Genomic DNA, 24,321 nt, shown 5'->3' with positions numbered 1-24,321 from the left:
TCAGAGATTGCGTGAGATCTCCCACAGTCTCCAGCATATATTGGACACTCCATGAATGAAGATTTTTACTATATTATCACTGTTACTTAATTTTCTTAACTAGATTCTAAATATCTTAATGAGGGAACCATGCATTTGCTTCTCTTGTATCCTCCAATTCAATTCAATAAACTTTCATTGATTGATTAACATGTGCAGCGTACCATGTGAGGGACCGGTGGGGAGAATATGAAATATGAGGTGTATGGGACATTGCCCCTACCCTCACAGAGCTCACATTAAGTGGGGACAACAGACATATATATAATCTAAATTGTACAATACAGGCTATGATAAAAAGCCATCAGAGAGTTAAAAATAGAGTGTGATGAATCCCCAGGAAGGGAGATTAATTTGCATCAGGATCCTCAGAAGAGTTAAAGTTTGAAAAGAAGATCACAGTCAGCTCATGGAAGTCTTGGAATGCCGTACTAAACAAGTTAGAAGTTTATTCCATATATAAGAAGGAATGACGTTTTCAGCATTTAACACGGTGAAAGTGCTTTAAAAAAAAAAGATTCATTAACCTAAATAAAGTCATCAAGTTGCACTAGGATGCCCCAACAACTGTACCAACTTTTGTGTGCTTAAGTAAGCATTACCTCTTTGTTTCTTTTCCTCCATAATCAGGGTTATGCTAAAAGTTGACTTTTTGATACAACTGGGAAGAAAAAGACTCTGATTATAATAAAGTAACCTGTGCAGAAAAGTCTTATAAAACCCATGAGTATTGAGTCCCTCTTTCATAGAAACTAGACCTTTAGCTATGCTACTGTAAGCTATCTCAATTAATTATATTTCTTTTGGGGAGCAGGCATTTGGGATTATGTCATTCAGATCACCAATAGTATTCATGATCTTGAACAAAGAATTCAAAAAACTAAAGACAATGTGGAAGAGATTCAAAGCATCATGAAAACATGGGTGTCTCCAATATTTAAGAGAAAAGATGGGAAAAAGGAATGCCTTCTTTCTATGGATGATCAACATGATCGAGTGGAAAAATACTACAACCTCATCAAAGAATCTGGCCTTAAGATTCATGCCCTTGTTCAGGTAATAACCAACCTCTCAGACACACATACCGTGAGCATAGGGAAAGCATCAAGAGGTGTTTTTAGGTGGAAGAAGTGATTTGGAAATTAGAACAATCAATAGATGCTGTGTCTTCTGCAGTCAGGGATAGAAGTTTATACTGATAGTAAAAGAACTAAAGCTAATAGGTAGGGGAACTACAAAGTCATGTTCTGGTATCAGTGTGTCAAAATTAATGCTATCTTAATGGTGACAGCACTTAGTTGTCACATGACTTAAGTCCCACACTAAACCCCAAGGGGATAGAAGGAGCTACTTAGGACAGAATGCTAAATTATCTACTGCGTTAACCATCCCAACTCACCCATACAACCTCCTGTGGTCCTCCAACATCTTCTTCATAACATAGCTCTATAGAGCCTGAAGAGATGAGAGATTACCATGGTATCCCTAACTGCATTTGTTAAAGAGAAGAAAAAACGCACAGTGCTGCGCTTCATGCAGTAAGGCTCTGCCCTGCATTGTGATCAGGGCAACCTTGTGTCCCATCATCAAAGACTGAACAGTGGAAAAGAGCTATAAATGACCACCAACTCCAAACCTATGAAAGTAGCCATAGGGCAAATTCTGACAGCTTGATCTCATTCACAAAGTCAATAATGAATCACAGTTGTTATCTTTGGGTTATCTATCATTTGAAGCACAATAAAATGTTGCACTTTTGACTTTGTTAATTTTCTTTATCTGTTTTCTAGTTCATTAATTTCTGTTCTTTATTATTTATTTCTTTGTAGCTAATCATCTTTTTTTCTATCCTATAACAGTAGAAACTTAGAGTATTGATTTTAAGCCTCTCTTCCTTTCTAATACAAGCATTTGATACAAATTTTCCTTTTTGCAGTGCTTTAGTTGCATTCCACAAATTTTATCTGCCTCATTTTCATTATCATTCAGTTTTAAATTTTTCTCTTGTGATTTCTTCTTTAACTCAATGGTTGTTTAGAAGTGTATTGTTTAATTTCCTCATATTTTGGGCTTCTCTGGATATCTTAATGAAATTGATATCTAATTTAATTCCATGTGGTCAGAGAAAATATTCTGTAAGATTTCAATCATTTGGGACTCACTGAGACTTGGTTCTATGACCTAGAATATTGTTTGTCTTATTGAATGTTCCTTGTGCCCTTAACAATATGTTTATTCTTCCGTTGTTAGGTATAGTGTTCTATAAATATGAATTAGTTCAAAGTGGTTGATAGTATTGCTCAGCTCTTCTATATGCTTTCTGAGTTTTTATCTATTTGTTGTACCAATTACTGAAGTTAGCGTGTTAAAATTTCCACCTATGATTTTGGATTTGTCCATTTAATATTTTAGTTCTGTCAGATTTTTCATCAAGTATTTGAAGTTCTGCTAGTAGTTGCAAACACATTTATAATTATTATAACTTCCTGACGAAGTGACTGTTTTATCATTATGAAATTCCCTTTTTATATCTAATAATACTCCCTTGCCTAGAAGTCTATTTTTTTCTGAAAATACTACTATTGCCTTTCCTTCCAGATTCACTATTCCTACTTTTTGCATTGTCCACCTTTTCCCACCCTTTTACAGGCAACCTGTTTGTTTCTTTGGATTCAAATTTCTTCTCTTACAGACAGCATATAGTAGAAACTTACTTTTCAAAGTCTAACAACTCTGCCTGTTAATTGGAATGTTTAGACTATTGCATTTAATGTAATTATTGGTATGGTTGGATTTAGGTCTACCATTTTGCTACTTGTTTTCTGTTTGCCTCATCTCTTTTATTCCACCTCTCTTCCTTTCCCACCTTCTGTTACTAATTATATATTTTTTAGTATTTTATTTTAATTTCTCAGTGGGCGTTTAAGCTTCACCTTGTTGCATTACATTTGCAGTGGTTGCTCTAGGTTTCAGTATGTCTCTTGAACTAATCACAATCGACTTAGAGTTTTGCCATGGAATATAGGAATCTAGCAACAGTATGGTTCAATTCAAACCATCCCCCCATCTTTTCTACTATTGGGGTGTATGTGTGTGTGTGCATGTGTATAAAATAACCCCCAAAATAGAGTATTATAATTTTTTGCTTTTAAACTCAAGAAAAAAATATTTATAGTGTTTTATATTTACCCACAACCTCACCGTTGCCAGACTTGTTTTTCCTTTCTTTAAAACTGAGTTACCATCTGTGGTCATTTCTCTTCAGCCTGAAGAACTTTCTTTAATATTTCTTCCAGTTAAGGTCTGCTAATGACACAGTCTGTCAGTTTTTGTTCATCTGAAAATGTCCTTATTTTACCTTTGTTTTTGGAGGATAGTTTCACTTGATATAGAAATCTGTGTAGACAGTTTTATTTTTCTTTCCGAAGTCATTTCATTGTCTTCTACCCTCTAATGTTTTTGATGAGAAGCGAGCCATAAGTTGTATCTTTGTTCCTCTATACATAATGTATTGTTTCTCTCAGGCTACTTTTAATAGACTCTTTTTTTCCTTTTGATTATGATGTGCCTGAATAGGTTTTCTTTATATTCATCCTGCTTAGAGTGCGTGAGCTTCTTAATTCTTTTTTTACCAAATGTGGGGAATTTTTAATCAAATTGTGCCTTTCTTGTCTGCTAATTCCAACATCTATTTTATTTTCTGAGTCTGTTTTCTTAAATGTGGCAGAATTTATTTTTCTATCACATAAAATAAGTCTAAGGAATAGGCATTCCAGGATTGGTATGGCAGCTGTTTTCTGAGTCTGTTCTTAGTGATTATTTTCTCTCTGGTTAAATGTCACATTTTCCTGCTTCTTTGCATGTCTAGTAATTTTTTTATCATGTTCTACTCGTGTTGGATGCCATTTTAGAATCTGGGTGTTATTTCCCTGGAAGAGCTTGTTTTTGTTTTGGCAGGCAATTAACTTACCGGTGGTTCAGCTTGATCCTGTTGAAGCTCAATTTTAAGCTTTGTTAGGGAGGGTCTAAAGAGGCCTTACTCTAGAAGAGAGCGGCTCTAATCCTAAACCATGGCATTTCTGGCGTCTAAACTGAAGTCCTGGGTTATCTGCAAGGTCTTTTCATTATTTCTGTTAGAACACTAACATCTTAGAGCACTGTATGACCTACACAATCTCCATTCAGCTTAGAGCCCCCAGGCCTTGCAGGGTCTTGCCCTAAATATGTACAGCTTAATACTCAGCCAAAGACTCAAGAAGACTCAGCCACCTCAGCAGCTCTAAACTCCAATTTCTATCTTTTCTGCCCAGCAGGAATCATGATCTAATTGAGGTCCATTTTCCTATGCCATGGTTTGGAAAGTGCCTCTAGGTAGGAAGCCACTTGGTTGTGAATCTCACCTTGAGTATTTCCCTTCTCTCAAGGATCACATGCCTGTACTGTCTGTCATCCAATTGCCCAAAACAACTGTTTTTTGTGCTGTATCCGGGTCTATACTTGTTTGTAGTAGAAGGGCAAGTCCGATCTCATTCCTCTGTTTTGTTTAGGATCAAAAACTTGAGCTATTTCCTCTTAGTCCACAGAAAATTCCAACATGTTTGCTCCTTGGACCATAGTAGTTGAGGTAGAAAGGTGAAAGGTACAGATAGTTATATTGATAGGGTGACAATAGGGAAGAGATAGAACAGCTATACAAAGCAGTCATAAAAACTAAAAGTTTTTAATTAGAGAGGCAAACAGACATACACATCTTAATAAAACCTGAGGGCAACACTGTAGTGTCCCTGTGTTATGATTTGCATGGTGATGGACTTTCATTAAATCTTAAGTCTACTTAGGAAGGAAAAGTGTAGGTAATGCATTTTAGAAATTTTAGAATTTTGTCACTTCAAGGCAGGATCATGAGATTTTTTACGTGCAAGGGAGTTTACAACACAGCAGTGTTTCCTGAAGGAGTAAGTGTGAGTTACCTAGAAAATTTACTTGTGCAAAGTAGTTATGGCTTTCTTTGAAGATATAAAGTAAATGAAAGTTGCTGTAAAAAGGCTTAATAATGAAAATGATGAAGAGTAAATGGGATGTCTATACTTGCCATAACACCAGGTCAGGGACTATATCATGTAAAATGGAAGGGGAGAGAGAGAGCACATGCGCATTTGTTTCTGTGTATCTGTTTTCTAAGTCACTCAGTATGATAAAAGTTTTCAGTTAATATTAAATGCCAATAACAAAACACTCCAGCACATTTCTAAGGGTCATCCAGGAAATGCTTTACTTGCTTGAACCCCAACTTTCTTACAAGCTTTAAATTATAGTGCCCTCTACCCTTAGTATGCCTCTCTCTACCTACCCTAATTTCTGCTCTGATGCAGCTTCCTCCATAGTACGTCAATCAGCATTTATGAAGCACATACTGCATCCATCAGCATTCCTCCTGAGAAAGCGGCCCAACCCCATCCTCTGTTGTTAGGGACAGGATCAGACACCACATATCCCTTCGTAGATTAACTTTGTGTTCCTCTCAAGCCGTGGTTACATGTATTAGACAGAATGGGTTTGCTACACGTTCTTCATAAGAATGCTTTTTTTTTCTCCGTGTGTCGTTTTCATTCCCATTAATGATGATTAGAAAGTCCTTCCATATTATTAAACATGGTTTACATCCGTTCTTCTTTATTTTGTAGGAAAACCTGGGTCTTTTTTCAGCAGATCCAACTTCCAATATCTGGAAGACATATGTTAGCTATATTGACAATATGTTGCTGGATGGATTCTTTCTTGCCATTGAGTGCTCCCTCAAGTACCTCCTGGAAAATACTGGTATTTACTAGCTTATGGGTGTGGGTTATTACTGAAAGATAACAGTAATAGCATCTGTTGAGTTACAGTGAAGTGCAATTGAGTGCTCTGTGACTTTTCCTAAAATGTTGTGGACATTTTGTGAATTACACACAGTAAACTAGCAAAGGTACTGAGTTTCTAAATTGTTCAAAGAGAAAAGACATCTCTCTCTTCAAAACTCAGATGATAAACCAGGTCCTCAGATACGGAAGCCCACAGCAAAAGCAAAAACAAAAGCTGGTTCCATCTAAATCAAGCTTCAGTGAAGAGGGGTGACTAAATGGAGCAGCAGGAAGCACAGTTAGTAATGGCGGCTTCCTCTGGACTTGACTCATGGCAATGGGAGGGGGACATTCTGAGCCTTCAAGCTTAATGACTCTATTTCTGTAGCCTTTTGAGAAGACAGGGAGGTTGTAGTAGCCAGGTTAAGTGGAAGAAACAGAAGTTTTTCTGTGTGAAAGAGTCAGGCAAGAAGCTGGGAATGAGGTAGCTTCCAGAAGGAAAAGGAATGTTAAGAAGGTAATGGGCAAGCTTTGAAGCTGTTCAAAGATAGATAAGGGCTTTGAATTATGGTAGATACACTGGGGTAAGGTACACAGAGTCAGAGATATTATAGTAAGCTCTAACCTTGTCTAGTAAGTGATGGGATAGAAAGAGCAGAAGAGTTTAGGAATAAAGTTGAATTAAACCTTTCACATTCAAGTAGATTCTGAAGAGCTTAGCAAGGGTCATATTGAAGAATTAGTCAAAATGGAAAGGCAAAGGATGAAGTGAGATGAGAGTTTACGATGTCAAGTCCAACCCAGGAAAGAAATCATATGCAGAGTTAAAATAGGTAGGCCATGATCAGTGTCCAGATATCCAGCCCATACAAGAGAGCACATCCTGACACCTCGACTGAGAATACAGAGAGGAGCAAGGCCCATAGCTGGGTGTAGCTCGGAGGGGGAAACCCCCTGTGGTCTTGGTAGGTAGAGTGACTGAGGTCAGAGGCATAGTCTTTGCTTGCAGGGTGCAGGAGTTCTCCAAATCAAGGAGATCCAACAGCAAGAAAGGGCTCCAGCATAGTCAGCAAGGTGAGAGATCACCTTCTAGAGCCTAGGGGCAAGTAACCAGTGGCGCATGGAACACAGGCACTGAGACTAAAGAACTGGTTCCTAGGGACTGGCGCCAACAGTGCTCACCTTAGTGAACTAGACAAACCTCCTCTGACATTGGAAGTTTGGGGATCCTTCTCACTCAGCCCTCCTCTAGAAGATCTAGGGAGATGCCCAGCCACACTGGAGCACAGGCACTGCACAAGAGATGGTCCCTAAATGTAGTGACTCACCCTTGGCCAATGGCTCTCCAGCTCTCCTGACCTGGGCTGTCTGATGTGTCACTTGTCCTCCTCTTGTAAGAAGGAATGAATGGGAGCAAGAGGACGGAGAGAGAGGATGGTAGTGTTTCTCCAAGATAGCTGAAGTTACCTTCCCTCCATGGAAGTGGGAGGGAAAGGGAATATAGAATGGGCAGGAACTGGACTTAGCAGCTGCCTGAGCTGAGGAGCTATAGATAAAATTTAAAAGGCACTGGTTATCAAGGGGAGGGGAAGGAACCTAAAAAGAGTAGCCTCTGAGAAGAAGAAAATCACCATGACCCTTTGCCGTAGCCCAGCTGGACAACTCTATTTCTCTGGTCCACCTTACCATTTCCACCTTCTCAAGTTTGTTCAAGCCAATACAATTCCCATGGCTTAGGCTGGCCTCACAGTAGTCTCTCAGAACCCAAATCCTGCCTAGATTAAATGCTACCCATTCTATCCAGAAATGCTCATCCCTTTCTCAATTCCTAAAGTGATTTACTTGTACCAAGGTTGTGGAACCACCAAAACCATCTGGCTTATATGGCAATTATGTTGGCATTGCATCATGTGTTCTCATGTCAACACATAGGGCAAAAATCTCATATAGTCAAAATATTCTTGAAAGTCTTTTAAATCCTTTAAACTACATGCAACCCGATCTATTAAATTATAAGTATCTAACGCATATAGGAATATAGAATATATCATGAGTACATATGCAAAGCAAAGTTTTATAGATGTTTTTCTTTAAACTATTCTACAATGATAGTTACTATGATATGGGAACTTTCATTCCCTGTAGTTAAATATGCATTTGTTGGGATACTTCTGTGTCCAATAATGCAGATTTATCATCCCTACCATTTTGAAGGCAAGACCCTAGTCTTGCATATCTTTAAGGATCCCGTAGTTTTTTAGTTAGGGAGAATGGCTAAGTTATGGTAACAAAAACTCCATAAATAATGTGGCTTAGAGGACAAAGAAGTCTGTCCCCCAAGTACTAGTCCAAAATGAGCTCTCCAAGTTAGCGGCACGTTCCTTCCACCCTGTGGTTCCGCCACTCTCTAGGGCCGGGTCTTCATGTCTGTGGTTGAGCTGGGTCACTGCCTCATCCAGGCTCTAGTCTGGAAGGGAAAAAAGAGAATGTAGAGAAGGATCACCTGCTCTCTTGAGGGCCCCAGCCCAGAAGTGTCACCCATCACTTCCTCCCACTTCCCACTGGTGAGGGAATCATGTTGCCACACCTAACTGCAAGCTGGGGAATGCTGCACACCTAGTTATAACTCTGTTTATAGGGAAGAAGGGGATAACAAATTTCATTGAGTGGTCTCTGCCACCCGTGGTATCCAGCACATAACAGCCTCCTAAATATTTCTACAATATATGAAAATAAGTGGCTATTGATGTAAGTTTAAGTATTTATCTTGTACTTGGAACATCTCGCTCCATGTTATATTTTGATTTAAATTTAGCAAGGCAACTTAGTCTAGCAAATAATCGGGGACTGGTTAATTATTTACATTATTTTAAAAATTTTTATCACTACAGGACTACAGAATTAAAATAAGTTCTATTTTTGTGAAAAAGGAGCAGAACAGGCAGGATTGTAACTTCTTTTTGTTTTTCATGCCTACACATCCCTGGATAAATATACTCCTGTGACCCTAGTGCCTGCTAATGAAACTGCCTGGTTTGTGCCTAAGAAAAAATCAGCTTCTTGCAAGAAACCGGCTTTGCAAATTCAACCTCTTCTCAACCAGAGGCTGTACTGCCTCCCAGGAGGCATTTGGGAATGTGGAAGGGAACTAGCTTGGGTTGATCAGTCACTGGGATGTGTTCTCTGAGGACAGGAAGAGTAAATGTCCTGGCAATGCCCAAGACAGCCCCGGCACACGAATTGGCCTATTCAAAATGTCAGTGGTTCCCCTGTTGACAAACACTGCAAGGCTGTCACCCTCACCTTTTCAGGGATGTTAGCAAATTTTACATTTCCATTTTCCTATACCCAAACTGCTCATCTAAAGAAATGCTTTGAGTGCTTTTAAAAGGGTTTTGCACTTTGCCTATTTTAGTCATTCTTTGTTTGTTTGTTTTTCGTATTTTTCAGAGTGTAAGGCAGGACTCACACCAATATTTGAAGCACAACTGAGCTTAGCAATCCCAGAATTAGTTTTCTATCCATCTCTGGAGTCTGGAGTGAAGGGTGGCTTCTATGACATTGTTGAGGGTCTTGTCACCAGCATTTTTAGAATTTCCTCTTTGGTGCCAAGGCTTTCCGCACAAAACGGCTCTCCCCACTATCAGGTACTGGATCTGCAATCATACTGCCCTCGAACCAAATCTGGAACTTCTTGTGAAGCTGGTGTGACCTGCCTGCTGTTGTCTTGCTCCCCCAGGTTGACATGGAGGGCTTGGCTGATTTGGCAAGCATGCGGAGTGTGCTCATGGAGAGGGTCCAGAGCATGATGGCCCTGTGCTGCAGCTATCGGAACACCTTCAGCCAATATTCCTACCTCTATGTGGAGGACCGGAAGGAGATTCTGGGTCAGTTTCTGTTGTATGGGCATGTCCTCACACCTGAGGAGATTGAAGCCCATGCAGAAGATGGCATCCCAGAGAATCCTCCCCTCCTCCATCAGTTTAAAGTGCAGATTGACTCCTATGAAAAGCTGTACGAAGATGTGTGCAGGCTGGAGCCCGTCAAGGTGTTTGACAGCTGGATGAAGATCGATGTGCGACCCTTTAAAGCATCTCTGCTGAATATAATTAAGAAGTGGAGCCTCATGTTCAAACAGCATCTTGTTGACTATGTCACTAACAGGTAATATGGTTGTTCTAGCTCTCTTCCAGCATCCCAAGTTGTCAGGAACACCATGTTTTTAATCTTCTTCTTATTTTTCCCCATGGATTCATTGGTTAAATTAAAAATTAAAACAGCTGGTTGGAGGTTGCAGGGTTTTGGACACCAGCAGTAACTTTAGTCCTGCTCTTTCCTTTGTGCACTAGATGTGGCTTCTTTGTGTTTTATTTTCCATTTGGTGCCCAGTGTGTGAAAGGCACTCAGTAAGCGGTAAATAATGTTCGATACAGTAATAGCAGATCCAACCTCCCTTCACACTCTGACTGTGAAATCTCTTTAAGCCTGAGAAGCCAAGGGGGTCTAATGGGCCTCTTAGATTTTATTTCTACCACTTACTCCTTGTCTCCAATTATCCAGCTGTGCAATGTGGAAGTCACTAAATCCCCACACTCCTGATGCCTGTCTGTGCTTCTCTAGCCATGCAACAGATTGGATCTAAAATTCTGTCTGATCCACCATGGACCTAGACCACCCAGCCCAGCACCAGGCTCCCTAAGCCAGAACGTCAGCCTCTAGATAAATAATCAAGTTGGTTAACAGTCTACCTGTCACTTCACCTTAGCCTCATCCCCACAAATCTGCTGACTCCCACCTCCTCCCCACAAAATCCTGTAGGGAAGCCATGGTCCCTGCATTCAGCAGTCTGCCTTTGGTGTGTTAGCTGATGCTACAGAGGAGCCGACTTGACTCCTCCCCTGAGTTTGGTCCTGGTCTTGCTTAATGCTGTAGCTGCCCTGCTCAGTGATCTAGAAGGGAAACAGCCTAGTCGAGGATGTGTCTAACTACAAACAAATTCCTAGAGTCTTTGCAAGGGTGATGGTCTACCACTCTAGGAAACCCCAGGAAAGCATTGTGGAATGTTTCAAATAGGGTTTCCCAGGTGTTCTTTAAGAAGAATAAGCCAGTTTTCCACATTCAGAGAGGCAATGGTGGATGTTTGGGAAGTGACAGTGATGCCCCGGAATGGAGTACTGTTGGGAGGGACAGCTGCTCTGTGGTCCCTCTCCATTAGTAGGTCTGGTGATCCAAGGACATGGGGGCATGTTTCAAAATGTAGATTTTATTATTATTTAGGTACGGCAAGGCTAACGGATCAGGAGATGACTGTCATTGAGAAGATAGTTTGCTAGACTCATAGATTCCAAGAGGAGTGGGGCACATCGCACCATGCACGGCCACCAGGGGAAGCACCAGGGTCAGTGAGGAGGCAGAGAGAGTGAGGGGGAAATGTGGGCAACAGACTTTATTGTGGTTTCCATGAAAAAGAATAGGTGAGATAAGGTAAGCAGTTTAAGATTGCTAGTTTGAACAATTTCAACAGGGTCTGGGGTATAGGGGCTGTCCTTAGTTGTCTGGTATCTGGCCCTGGGGTGATTAGGGCAAGTGGACAGTGGCCTGGAGTGTGAGAGCCAGATAGAGAAGGTGGTTAGGGATATAGACTCTGGATTGATTGGCTTGCATATGAAAGGCACACTCAGAGGGGAGTCATTTACTATCTCTAGGAATTGGCTAACCCTGGGAAGGTCAATCCTTCCAGAGTCAGCAAGGCTCCAGGTGTCAGAGGATCAGAAACATATGTTACAGGGCATAGTGACAGCAGCTGCCATGTATGTCTATCAGGTAAGTATTCACAGGATCTAACAGTTGGTTTCACAGGATAAACACGTGGTGCAGCAGTTAGGAGGCCTGAGTTCTTGTCTTTGAACCCCTGTTTCCTTGTCTTTGAAAGAAGACGGTATGACTGGATTCCTCTAAGGTGCCTTCCAGTTCCGTCAGTTGGTGATTCCACTACTTTGCTACACTTGAGGAGAATGTGTTACTGTGTTCTCAAAGATTAGATAAAATAGAAACAGTAAGAACAATAAAAATCATTTATTATTGAGTGTCTGCTATGTGCCATGTAATTCTGTGATTTCCACCTTCCCTTGTTAGGTGTCAGGATTAATCCCACCTTGCCTTACATCTTACCTACTACATATACCGTCAGAAGCCCAACTCTTCCCTATCATCTGTCTTATTCAGCTTGGGCTGCTGTGCTATTGTGGTTTATAATAAGAGATATTTATTTGGTCTTGGTCCGGATTCTGGCACAGCTGGAGAGGAATTTCCTGAGTGTTGAAAGTGATCAAGGTGTCTTTTGTTATGTTAATGAGAAAACTTTTGGGAAGCACCTAAGGATGGGGGCTGGTTGCCAGGAGAACCAACCTTGTGATTAGAGGCTAGCACTCTCAGTCCCACCCCCAATATTGGGGAAGGGAGAGGGGCTGGAGGTCGAATCAATTGCTAGTGGCCCATGATTTAATCAATCACGCCTGTGTAACAAAGCCTCCCTAAAAAACAAAAAAGATGGGGTTTGGGGACCTTCTAGGTTGGTGAACATGTGGAGATTAGGGGAGAGTGGTGCGCTTGGAGAAGATATGGAAGCTCTGCGCCCTTTTCCCACACCCTGCCTTATGCATCTCTTCCATCTGGCTGTTCCTGAGTTATGTCCTTTCATAATAAACCAGTAATCTAGTGAGCAAACAGGGTCCCTGAGTTCTGTGAGTCACTCTAGCAAATAAATTGAACCCAAAGAGAAGGTCATTGGAACTTCCGATCTATAACCCATCGGTCAGAGGCACAGATGACAACCTGGACTTGTGATTGGCGTCTTAAAGGGGTGGGGCAGTCTTGTAGGACTGAGCCCTTAATCTGTGGAATCTGATGCTCTCTCCAGGTAGATCGTGTCAGAGTTGAGTTGAATTGTAGGACACCCTGCTGGTTTTGGAGAATTGCTTGGTGGTATGGGGAAACCCCACCACCACACATACACATTGGAATTGGTGTTAGAATCCTAGTAGCTGCCATAACAAAATACCACAGAGTGGGTAGCCTAAGCAACAGAAATTTATTTCTCACAATTCTGGAGGCTAGGAAGTCCAAGATTAAGGTGCCGGCTGATTTCATTCCTGGTGAGAGCTCTCTTCCTGGCTTGCAGACAGCTGCCTTCTCATTGTGTCCTCATGTGGCCTTTGCTCAGTGTGTGTGCACAAAGAGAGTGGGATCTCTCTCACTTCCTCTTCCTATAAGGACACTAATCCCTGATAAGGGCCCCACCTTCATGACCTCACCTAACCCTAATTACCTCCCAAAGGCCCCACCCACCTCCAAATACCATCACATTGGGGGTTAGGGCTTCAATACATGAATTTGTGGGGGACACGAACATTAAGTCCATAAACTCTTATCCCCATTCAGCTTATGCCCTAATCTGACTCAACCCTCACCCCTGCTCTTGCAAGGCCTTCCTCTAGAACTTAGGGTCTTTCATCAGCAAATGCCCACTTTTCCCCTCATCTTCTCTCACCCTCTTTTTACTCTAACCCGGCTCTCACCTGAGGACACTGCCTTCCCTGCAACCCGCCCCCCACCAAGCGAGGGCATGGTTTTTCTGCTGTATCCCTCTTACACCTAGGCCTGGAGGTGAAGAAGACATTCTTGCTCTTCAGTGCTGCTTCTGGATCATTTCATCACTCTCCTCCCTCAAAACCCTCAGCTCCACCGGAGCAAATTCTATCAGATGGTACCAACTGCCGCTTGTCCTTGCTGCAATCACCTACCAAGCTCTTAGTCATTCTTCCCCATCATTGCAGCTCCTATCAGCTGGCTTGGTCTCCCTTTCCCACCCTTCTGCTGATAATCGTCCTCAGTGACTCAACATCTGCATAGAGTCTCTGTTATACCTGCCTCTTATTTTGTTGACCTCTCTCTCCAAGGCCCTTTCCCTCCGCCATACCTCTGTTACTTAATTCCATGCTGTGCTCTCAGCGAGGCAGAGGGAAAAGTGTGGGAGTAATTGCTCTCCCTTCAAAATCTCAGGTTTAAGCATTCCATTCTCTGACCACCACCTGGTATCTTTCCAGCTCACTTACTTGGCAACCCTGCTACGCTAAATGCTTCAGACCCATCAGGATTTCCAATCCATTGGCCCCAACACTTTCTCAGTCTATCACCCTTGCTCCCCATTCCCATTCCCACCTTGTAAAACCCTGACTCTGTCTAAACTCAGTGCTCCGCACCTGTACCTGAGCAATTCATCCTTGTTGAAGGAAAAACAAACCATTCTTCTGACCAATCTCATATTAAATTTATGAACATAAAATTCAAGTAGGCCCGGCACATTTTTGTAGATGCTTCCCAACTCTCCCAGACTCCTTTGCCTCTCTCTACTTAACCTCAAATATCCTCTCTGCCCTTGTAACCTTGTTTCTCATTTCACTGAAAAATTAGGAGCAATCACAACAGAATTAATTCACCTTTTCACCAACAAATCTACAACCTACCTGCATTTGAAGCTGTATATTCGGCTACCTTACCTGTTACAGCAGATAAGCTCTCCCTGCTTCTCTAAGTCCAACCTCTTTCCTCTCATCTCTTCAAGAACTTAGTTCCTTAAATATTCCCTATCAACAACATTATCCATTTTTTCCTTCATACATTCTCAACAGCATGCAAATGTGTTGTCATATCTGCCATCTTAAAAAAAAGAAAGCAGCATGGTCCCACAAGTCCTTCCAGCTACAGCACCATTTTTGTGCACCCTCCTTCACAGCAAAATTCCTCAAAAGATGTATCTATATTTGATTCCTTTACTTCTTCATCTTCCATTCTCTCTCTACAAAAAGTTTTATTATAACATGTAGTGTACATAAAATTTAGAGAAAAATATTAAAACGAATACTTGCATTTGCATTATGCAGCTAAGAAACAGAACATTAGCTGTATTTTAAAATTCCCTTACAGACTGTTCCCTGATCAAATCCTTCTCCCTCTCTGTCAGATGTTACCCTTACTCCAAATGTGACATAATCCTTCCTATACTTTTCTTTATAGCTTAGTATATATATGTATACACACACGCACACACATATATATATACACACCACATATATATGTATAGATATACACACATATATCTATATGTATATAGAAATACACACATATATCTATACATGCATAGATTTGCATTTAAAAAGTTTATGAAAGTGAAACAGTATTGCATACTATATATTTTTTCTGTGTCCTGTTTCTTTCACTCAGTATTATGTTTGAGATCCATCCATGTTGAGAACATAGCAGTAGTTCATTCATTTTCACCGTTGTAGAGTATTCAACTATCTGAATATACCACAACTTATCTATCCATTCTGTGGTCAATGAACATGGGGGTTGTTTCAGATGGTTTTGCTAATATCAACAATGTTGCTATGAGTACTCTTATCCGTGTACCGTGGTATAAATAGGCAAGTATTCCTCTAGGGTATATATGTAAGAGTGGACTTGCTGGATCAATGCATATAATGTCAATGTCTCCAGGGTAGGGCAGCCACGTGTGAAAATTCCTGTAGCCCCACATCCTCAAAACCTCTTGGTACTGACAAACTGTTTAATGCTGGCCATTCTGGTGGGAGTTTAGTGGTATCTCATCGTGGTAAATATTTTACATTACTCTAATTTTGAATAAAGTGGCTCATCCTTTTAGGTTTTTGGTGAGTCATTATATTTCCTCTTCTGTGCCTGTTCATAGCTCTTGCCCATTTTTTGTTGGACTTTGTGCTTTGCTTTTGATATTTAGAAGTTACTTATATATTTTATATGTAATCCTTTTCTAGTTGTATATATTGCAGGTATAGTCTCTGATTTTGTGGACGGGCCTTCCACTGCATTTATGGTATGTTTTGATGAACAGTTCTTCATTTTAATGTAGCCAAATGTGTTCATCTTTTCTGCTATGTTGTTCTCTTTTGTCTTGTTAAATAAATCCTTTCTTGCTCTGAGATCCTAACGATACACTTTTATATCCTCTCCTAAAAGTTTTACAGTTTTATCTTTCATATCAAGTAGCCCTTTGTGCATCACTGCATTAATATGACAGCAGTCCTAACTACTATTTGTTGTTAGTGCCATCGAGTCAATTCTAACTCCTAGCAACTCCATGCACAGCAAGGCTAAGACCTGCCCAGTCTTTTTGCACCATCCTCTCACCTTCCAGCACTGTATCAGACAGTACTCCACTGCCATTCACAGGGTTTTCATGGCCAATGTTTTCAGAAGTAGGTAACCAGGTCCTTCTTCCTAGTCTATCTTAGTCTGGAAGCTCCACTGACACCTGTCCACCATGGGTGACCCTGTCGGTGTTTGAAATACCAGTAGCATAGCTTTCTTTCAGCTTTGCAGCAACATGCAACCAACACGGTGTGACAGCCGACAGACATGGTAGTGTAGTTCCCTGACCAGGAAATGAACCCAGGCCACAGCACTAAGAGCAGCAGGCCTTAACCACTAGAGATCACCAGGGCTGGCTCCTAGCTACTATAGCTCTGTAATAAATATTGATATCTGGCAGGGCAAGTCCCCACCTTGCTCATTTTCATTAACAATGTCTCAACAATTTTTAGCCCTTACTAGTTTACGCAAATTTTAAAGTCAGTTTGTAGAAGAAAAAATCTGTTGAAATTTTGATTATATTTGCAGTGACTATAGATCAATTTGAGGAGAATTGTCATCTTTATGGTATTGGGTATTCCCGTCCAAGAACATGTTGTCTCTCTGTTTATCTATGTCTTCTTCAATGTCTTTCCACGAAATGTTGTAATTGTTACCTTTTAAATAACTTTCATGTCTTTGTTAAGGTTTAGTCCTTGGTATTTTATTTTTTGATTTTTTTAGTATAAATGATATTTTAAAATCATATTTTCTGTGGAAATGGAATTGATTTTGTATCAAGCAACTCTGCTAAATTAACTTATTAATTCTAATAATTTATCTGTGTCCTTTTTTGTGTTTGCTATGTACGTACTCATCATCTACAAATTTATAATAGTTTTAATCCTTCTTCTCAGTCTTTATTTTTATACATTTTATCTCTATTTCTTGTGTTAGCACACTGGTTAGGACTTCCAGGATAATGTTGAATAAAGAGGTGAGGACAGGGATTCTTGTCCTGTCCCTGGTCGTGACATTTCACACCAAGTGTAACATTTGCTGTGAGCTTTTTGTGGATTCTCTTCATCTGACTAAAGAAATTCTCTTCTATTCCAAATTTGTTGAGAGGATTTAGCATAAATGGATATAAAATTTTATCAAGTGCTTTTTTTAACTCTGTTAAGATAATTCTGTTTTTTCCTTCAAAATGTTAAAGTGGTGAATATATTATTTCATTTCTAATATTAAACCAACTGAGTGTTAGTGAGATAAGCCTAACAAAAAATATTATCTTTTTGAAAACATCCTTTGATTGATTTTGTTTGCAAATATTTTGTTTAGCATTGTTGTGTCTGTGATTGAGGTTGGCCTTCAATTTTCCTTTCTTATACTGTCTTTGTCTAATCTTGCTCTGTGGTTTTGCTAGTTTCATAAAATGAATTAGGAAGTAATCCTTCTTGTTTATTCTCTGGAAGAGTTGGTGTAAGATTGGAATTCTCTGATCCTTGAAAGTTTGATTTAAATCTCCTACTGAGCCATCTGGGCTAGGTATTTTCTTTTTGGTAAGATTTTTACCTATAATTTCTCTAATGGTTATAGGATATTAAGATTTTCTATTCCTTAGTAAGTCATATTTGTCTAGGAATGTATCTATTTCCTATAAATCTTTAAATTATTGTCATAAAATTTATAATATTCTCTTACCTGTTTAATCTCTACAGAATCTATGGTTATGTCCCTCTTCTCATTTCTATTCATTTTTATTTGTGCTTTCTGGCTACTTTATTTGATTTATCTTGCCAGAGATTTGCAAAGAACTTTCTTATGAGATCATTAATCCTCTTTGTTATAATTTGATTTTTATTTTAATAATTTATTCTTTTATGTTTATTATTTCCTTCTACTTTCTTTGGATTTATTTTCTATTCTTTGGCTAACTTAAGATGGATATTTTGCTTACTCATTTTGAGCCCTCTGTCTTTTTAATGTAATATTTAAAGTTATAAATTCCCTTCTAAGTACAATTTTACCTACATCTCACAAGTCTTAGTATGTAATATTTTCATTACAATTTAGTTCTAAATATTTTTAATATAGATTATGATGTGTTTATATATTTTTTAATCTTCAAACATGGGGTTCTTTTATTTACATTTCTGTTATTAATTTCTCACAATTGCATTGTGGTCAGAGAATGTGACATAAGTAATAGCAAATGTCTGAAATTTGTTGATGTTTGCTTTATATACTACAGTATGGTCAGTTTTTATAAATGTTCTGTACATATTTGAAAAGAATGTGTATTCTGTAACTGTTGGCTGTAGTGTTCTGTGCATGCCCATTTGAACAAACTTGTTTTATTCAAATCCACTGTGTCCTCACTGCCTTTTTTTGTCTCCTTGTTTTATCAATTACTGAGATAATCCTGTTAAAAATCTTCCACTTTGATGGTAGATTGTGACCTTCTCCTCGTAATTCTGTCATTTTTTGTTTCATATATTTTAAAGTTATGTTATATGAACATGCAGAGTTTGACTTTTTATATCTTCCTGGCAAATTGAAACTTTTAGCCACACGTTAAAAATCTCTATCGCTAGCTATATTTCTTGTGTTAAAGTCTGTTTTGTCTTATATAAATATAAGTAAACCAATTTTCTTTGTATGATATTTGCCTGGTGTCTCTCATTTTATCCTCGGGCTTTCAATCTTTCTGTGCCTTTATATTAGGAGAGATTTTTATAATCAGCATAAAACTGAATGTTTTATCTACCTTAATATTTATCTTTTAACTGGGAGTTTTGTTCATTAACATTTACCCTGCTATATTTGGATTCGTTTATACCATTTTATTATGTACTTTCTATTTGTTCTTCTTTTTTCTTTTTTTCTCCTTTCTTGCCTGCTTTTAGGTTGAATTTTTTTTTTTTAATTTTATTTTCCCCTTTTCTTATTCCGTTTTTTCCCTTCTGCTAGTTTGGATGTTGTACTATCTAGATCTACTGTTCTAATGGTTACCATAGCTATTTTAATAAAAAGAATAAATTTATCAGTATTGTTACTCTGCTCACATCCAATACAGAGTCTTTAGAATAGTTTGATCTCAGTTGTACATCCATCAAATTATATTCTATCATTCCCAGTAATTTCAATTGTTCTCTATTATTTATTTTATTTTATTTTATTTTTTTAATTTATTGACCCACTGCACTTGAAAATCCAGGAATTGATCTTACTTCAGGGATAGCTATATCCATTTCCTCATGTGAAATCAGGAATGTCTTTCTTTTTCTTGTTTCCCCCAAAGCCCCAGTAGATAGTTGTATGTCATAGCTGCACATCCTTCTAGTTGCTGTATGTGGGACGCGGCCTCAGCATGGCCGGACAAGCAGTGTGTCGGTGTGCACCCGGGATCCGAACCTGGGCCGCCAGCAGCAAAGCGCACGCACTTAACCGCTAAGCCACGGGGCCGGCCCATCTATTATTTATTTAAACCCCACAAATTACACTTAATTTTTATACACACAATGTTTATTTAAATTTACCTACATGATTTCTGATATCTTTGCTCCTTATGTCTTCCTTCTTTACAGACCTGCCACCTGAAGTGTATCCATTAGAAGGTCCTTTAATCAGGGTCTATTGGTGAACTCTCTCATTTGTTCTTTGTCTGAAAATGCATGTTTTTTGCTCTTGTTCTTGAAAAAATGGTGTTGTGGAAGAGAGAATTCTAGGATAACAGATATTTTCTGTGAGTCTATTGAAAATATTATTCCACTGTGTCCTGCCTTCATTTTTGTTGCTGAATAGTCAGCCATCAGTCTAGTTTTGTTTAGTTTAGTTTAGTTTAATTTTGTTTTGTAGAAATATGTCTTTGCTCTGAAGCTGATTTTAAGATTGTTTTTTTCATTTTTGGTAATCTGCAGTTTCATATGGATGTACCTATGTGAGGATTTCTTTATGTTAATTCTATCTGGAATTTACTGGGCTTTCTTGATCTTACATTTGGTGTCTTTCAGCAATTCAAAAAAATTCTTAGCCAGGATCTCCTCCAAGATTGCTTCTTGCCCATTCTCTCTACTGCTTCTTTCCAGAGCTCTTGTTACACTTATGTGAGATCTTTTCACTATCCTCCATGTCTTGTAACAGTTCTCTTAGTTTTCAGTCATTGTCTTACTGCATGCGGTTTGGATAACTTCTTCACTTGTATCAGACAGCGGTCCAGTTCTCTCTTTCAGCTTTGTCTGAATCTCCTTGATCTGTTCATTGAGCTTTAAATTTTAATTATACTTTCCATTTTTAGATCTTCTCTTTGGTTATTTTTTAATTTTCCTTGCTCGTCTTTATACCCGCTTATTCTTTGCTCAAACTTTAAGGCTTTTATTTATTCATTTTTTAAGTTTTAGAATGTGTTCATTAGAGGAGCATCTTAAGATATCTTTTGATTTGTCAACTTAAAAGTGGTTCATTTCTTCATGCCATAGATTAAAGTTAACATAAAGGCCTACAGAAAAATTTTAACTTCGTTATCCTGGAATTGCCTATCAGCAGAGCACAGTAGGATCATTTTTGCATTGCTAAAATATATGTGGAAAGATTTTCCTATGCTCTCTTCACAAAGTAATGCCATCATAGGTCATAATTTTCATGTTATCCACCTCAATAAGTTTTGTCGCTTCTCAGAATGCATCATTCAATATGAAAGTCCACACGCTATCACAGATCTGGGCATATATGGAGAGCTTCTGAAATTGCCTCTATTCCTGACTCTGAAACAATGCTGAATTTATGCTTGAACTTAAAGGGCAGGTTGGGACAGGGGCAGTGACCTACTGAGAATGTAGGAGATTATCTAGGCTTCTGAAGGGTGATCCCTAAAGAGAGCATTTCTGTATAAACTGATATATCGTGCTTAAAAGGATGAAAGTATTTTTCTCAGTCAGTCTTGAATTAATGTCCGAGAAACTGCAGGGAAGGCATTTTTCTCCTGCTATGTGGGTCAGAAACAATAAAGAAAGGCACCTAAGCAGGAATTCCTGTCCTTTAAATACATTAAATATTTCGTTTTTATGTTCTGCATCTGAATTCCAATATCTGAACGCTTCACAGGTTTAATTTTGCTGTTTCTGTTAGCTCCCACTCATGGTGACTTCTTTCCTTGTGTATTTTGTGACTTTTGATTGTAAAATCTTGTTCCTTGGAATTTAATCCTTTGAGGATTGGATTCTAGTTGCATTCCTCCAGAAAGGATTTTCATTTGTTTCTGCTGGTCATCCAGGGACTCTTCCAACTCCAGACCACTTGTACTTCAGCTTGCAGTAGTCCGTCTAGTGCCAAGGTTAGTACAGCAAGGTTCCATACTGTCCCTTGCTGTGCAGAATATTTATTTCCCGTTCATCCTTATGGTGTTGCGACTTCACATACAGCCTCCTATTAGCTTCCTCACCCTTGTATGGGCCCTGGGCTTAATCACCTGTTCCCACATCTCATAAAGCAATCAAAATAGCAGCTCAAGGTCTCCAGCATTCAGTAGAAACTGTCACATGAAAGCCAGCTTTGAACCTCACTTACCCCCCAGAGTTTTGCTTTCACTACATTTTCAGTGTCTAGAGATTCATTAATTTCATAACACCTTTGCGATCCATTTTCAAATGATTTTGAAATATTTTCTTAAGCATTTTAGTTGTTTTAGCAGAAGGGTCATTCGTACCGTCATGTACATCATACCACTAGAAACAGAAGTCCACCATTCTCCAGTGTCCAACGTACTCTCCGGTCAGGGTTTTGCTCCACTGCTCCACTGAAACCATTCTTGTCAAGATCACCAGTGATTTCCATACGGCCGAATCGGGCGGTGATTACAGTCTTCATCCTACTTGCACATCTCAGCAGTATTTGGCACAGCTGGATCACTCCCTCCTTTCCCAACAGTTTCTTCTTGTCGCTTTCAGGATACCTCACTTTTCTTGATTTCTTTCTATCTCACTGGCTATGCCTTCTTGGTCTCCTTGGCTGGGCTCATCTCCTCTTCTAGGCCTCAAAATATTAGAATTCCTGAAACCTCAATCCTGGACTTTCTTTTCTACCTACAGTCAAATTTCAGTTGATATCTAACACAACACTTTGAATACGTCTGTGTGCTGATAACTACCAAATTCATATTTTCAGCCCCATCTTTTAGGAACTCTAGGCTTACATTCAACTGCCTAGTAAATATCTCCCTTAGGTGTCTAGTGTGAGGCGTCTCAACCTAAAGTGTTTAAAACTTATTTCTCTCCCTCTTCTGCCTCCAAAAAACTAGTCCTCCCCAATTCTTCCTCATGTCTTTAAATGGCACCATCATTTACTCCATTGCTAGGAATCATTATTGATTTCTCTCATTCCCTCACCTCTTTCCTGCAACTCATCAGTGGGTCCTATTGGCTCTAGATGCAAAATTTTCTTGAATCTGACCTCTCCTCATGTCCACCATCAAGGCCAAAGCCAATACCTTCTGTCACCTGGACAACTGTTATAGTCCCTAAATGTCCTCCTGGCTTCCCTTCTTGTCCCCCCACCACCGATGCCACCATCACCACCATCATCATCACCACCTCCAGCTGAAATCTATTCTCCTCCAGCTACAGATCTTCTTGAAAATATAAGCCAGATCATGCCATTCTCCCACTCAGAATTCTCACATGTAGAATAGGATTTGGACTTCTTACCACATAAGGCCCTACAGTGTCTGGCCCCTTGTTAATTCTCTGGCCTCTTCTCCCTCCATGCTTCCTCCTTTTCCCCTTATGCTTCTACCACCCTGACTTTTTCCCGTTTTCTCAAAAAATGAAACTGAATCCAGCCTCAGCGCCTTTACTAATGCTGCTCCCTCTACGTGAAAGCTCTTCTCCCATTTCTTTCTGTGGCTCACTCCTTCGCATCCTCTACATTTCTGCTCAAATATCACCTCAGTAGAAAGGCTTTCACTGACTACTCCATAGAAAATAGTCCTGTCCTTAGTCTCTGTCCTTTTACCTCATAGCACTCATCACTCTGTGAAACTATGCAATTTATTTCATCCATCTGTTTCCTATTTATTTTTCCCACTAGAACGTAAGCTTCATAAGGGCAGAGCCTCTGTTTATCTTATTTATCATTCTAACCTCAGAAGTTGGAAGCATGCTAGGGCTCATAATAGATGCTCAACATACATTTTTGAATTAAAGCATGAATCTCATGTAAGTCTCACAATAACCAGTGAGATAGAAATGATTTTTCCAGTCTTATAGGCGAGGAAACTGAGGCTCAGAGATGTTAAATGACTTGGTCATGGTTACACATCTAGTGAGGGTCAAAATTAAACCCAAGTGTGTATGACTTTAGAGACCATAATATTTTTTTATTTTCAGTTTTTAAAGAATAATTTAATAAATAAAATAATTTGTAATATATTCACTTTGAAATAATTTCACTTTGAAATAATTTTAGACTTACAAAAAAAGTTGCAAAAATAGTGCAAAGAGTTCTGTTTTACCTTCACTCAGCTTTCCCAAATGAGAACATCTTGCATAACCATAGTACCATTATCAACACAAGGAAGTTAATATTGATGTAGAGGTAGTAACTAACCTACAGATCTTACTCACATTTCGCCACTTGTCCCACTAACGTGCCATATCTCCTGAAGCTCCTCCATCATGGAGGTCTCAGTCTTGATCTTTCATGACTTTGACACTTCTGAAGAGAGCCATATTCTTACTATCAAGATATAGTCTATGTCAAGTGCTAGGCACATGGCAAGTTATCCGTAATAGTCACTATTGTTGTTGGGGATGAATAAATCTTCCTTTTGAGGACTGGAAGGAGAATGGCTCCTCATGTTCTGTTTATTTTGCTTAGCTTGGAGGACCTTGAAGTGTTTATAAAAAATAGTGAGAGTGGCTTGCTCAAGAAAGTCGACAAAGGAGATTTCAAAGGATTGGTTGAGGTAATGGGACACCTTATGGCTCTCAAAGAACGGCAGAGCAGCACTGATGAGATGTTTGAGCCCTTAAAGCAAACTATTGAATTGCTGAAGACCTATGAACAAGAATTGCCAGAAACAGTGTTTAAGCAGCTGGAGGTCAGTGCAAAGTTTATGTTTTCTTAATAAAAGAAATAAAGGGAGAGTTTCGAGATTTCTGAGTGGGGTGAGGTGTGTTGGTGTAAATGAAGAGCAGGGCTCGGTGATGACCATGTTTTGGTACTATATGTGTAGTATATGTATAATGTCTACCACATTCTGGAAACTCAGTAA

The 24,321-nt window shown here is 39.3% G+C and overlaps 1 protein-coding gene across 1 annotated transcript in view; it reads left to right on the top strand.

Annotated features, from left to right (window-relative positions):
- Nucleotides 1-24,321, top strand: part of DNAH9 (dynein axonemal heavy chain 9) — a 309,121-nt gene that overhangs the window by 42,198 nt on the left and 242,602 nt on the right. Inside the window, exons 14-18 of the mRNA XM_004433052.3 lie at nt 854-1,095; nt 5,724-5,859; nt 9,333-9,529; nt 9,622-10,046; nt 23,925-24,147. Coding sequence (XP_004433109.2) covers nt 854-1,095; nt 5,724-5,859; nt 9,333-9,529; nt 9,622-10,046; nt 23,925-24,147 — 1,223 coding nt within the window. The remainder of the gene's footprint in view (nt 1-853; nt 1,096-5,723; nt 5,860-9,332; nt 9,530-9,621; nt 10,047-23,924; nt 24,148-24,321) is intronic.

Source organism: Ceratotherium simum, chromosome 16 (assembly GCF_057802395.1).
Source record: "Ceratotherium simum simum isolate JZ-2026a chromosome 16, ASM5780239v1, whole genome shotgun sequence".
Lineage (NCBI taxonomy): Eukaryota > Metazoa > Chordata > Mammalia > Perissodactyla > Rhinocerotidae > Ceratotherium > Ceratotherium simum.
The sequence above is the reverse complement of the archived record's forward strand: the minus strand, read 5'-3'. Positions and strand labels throughout refer to the sequence as shown.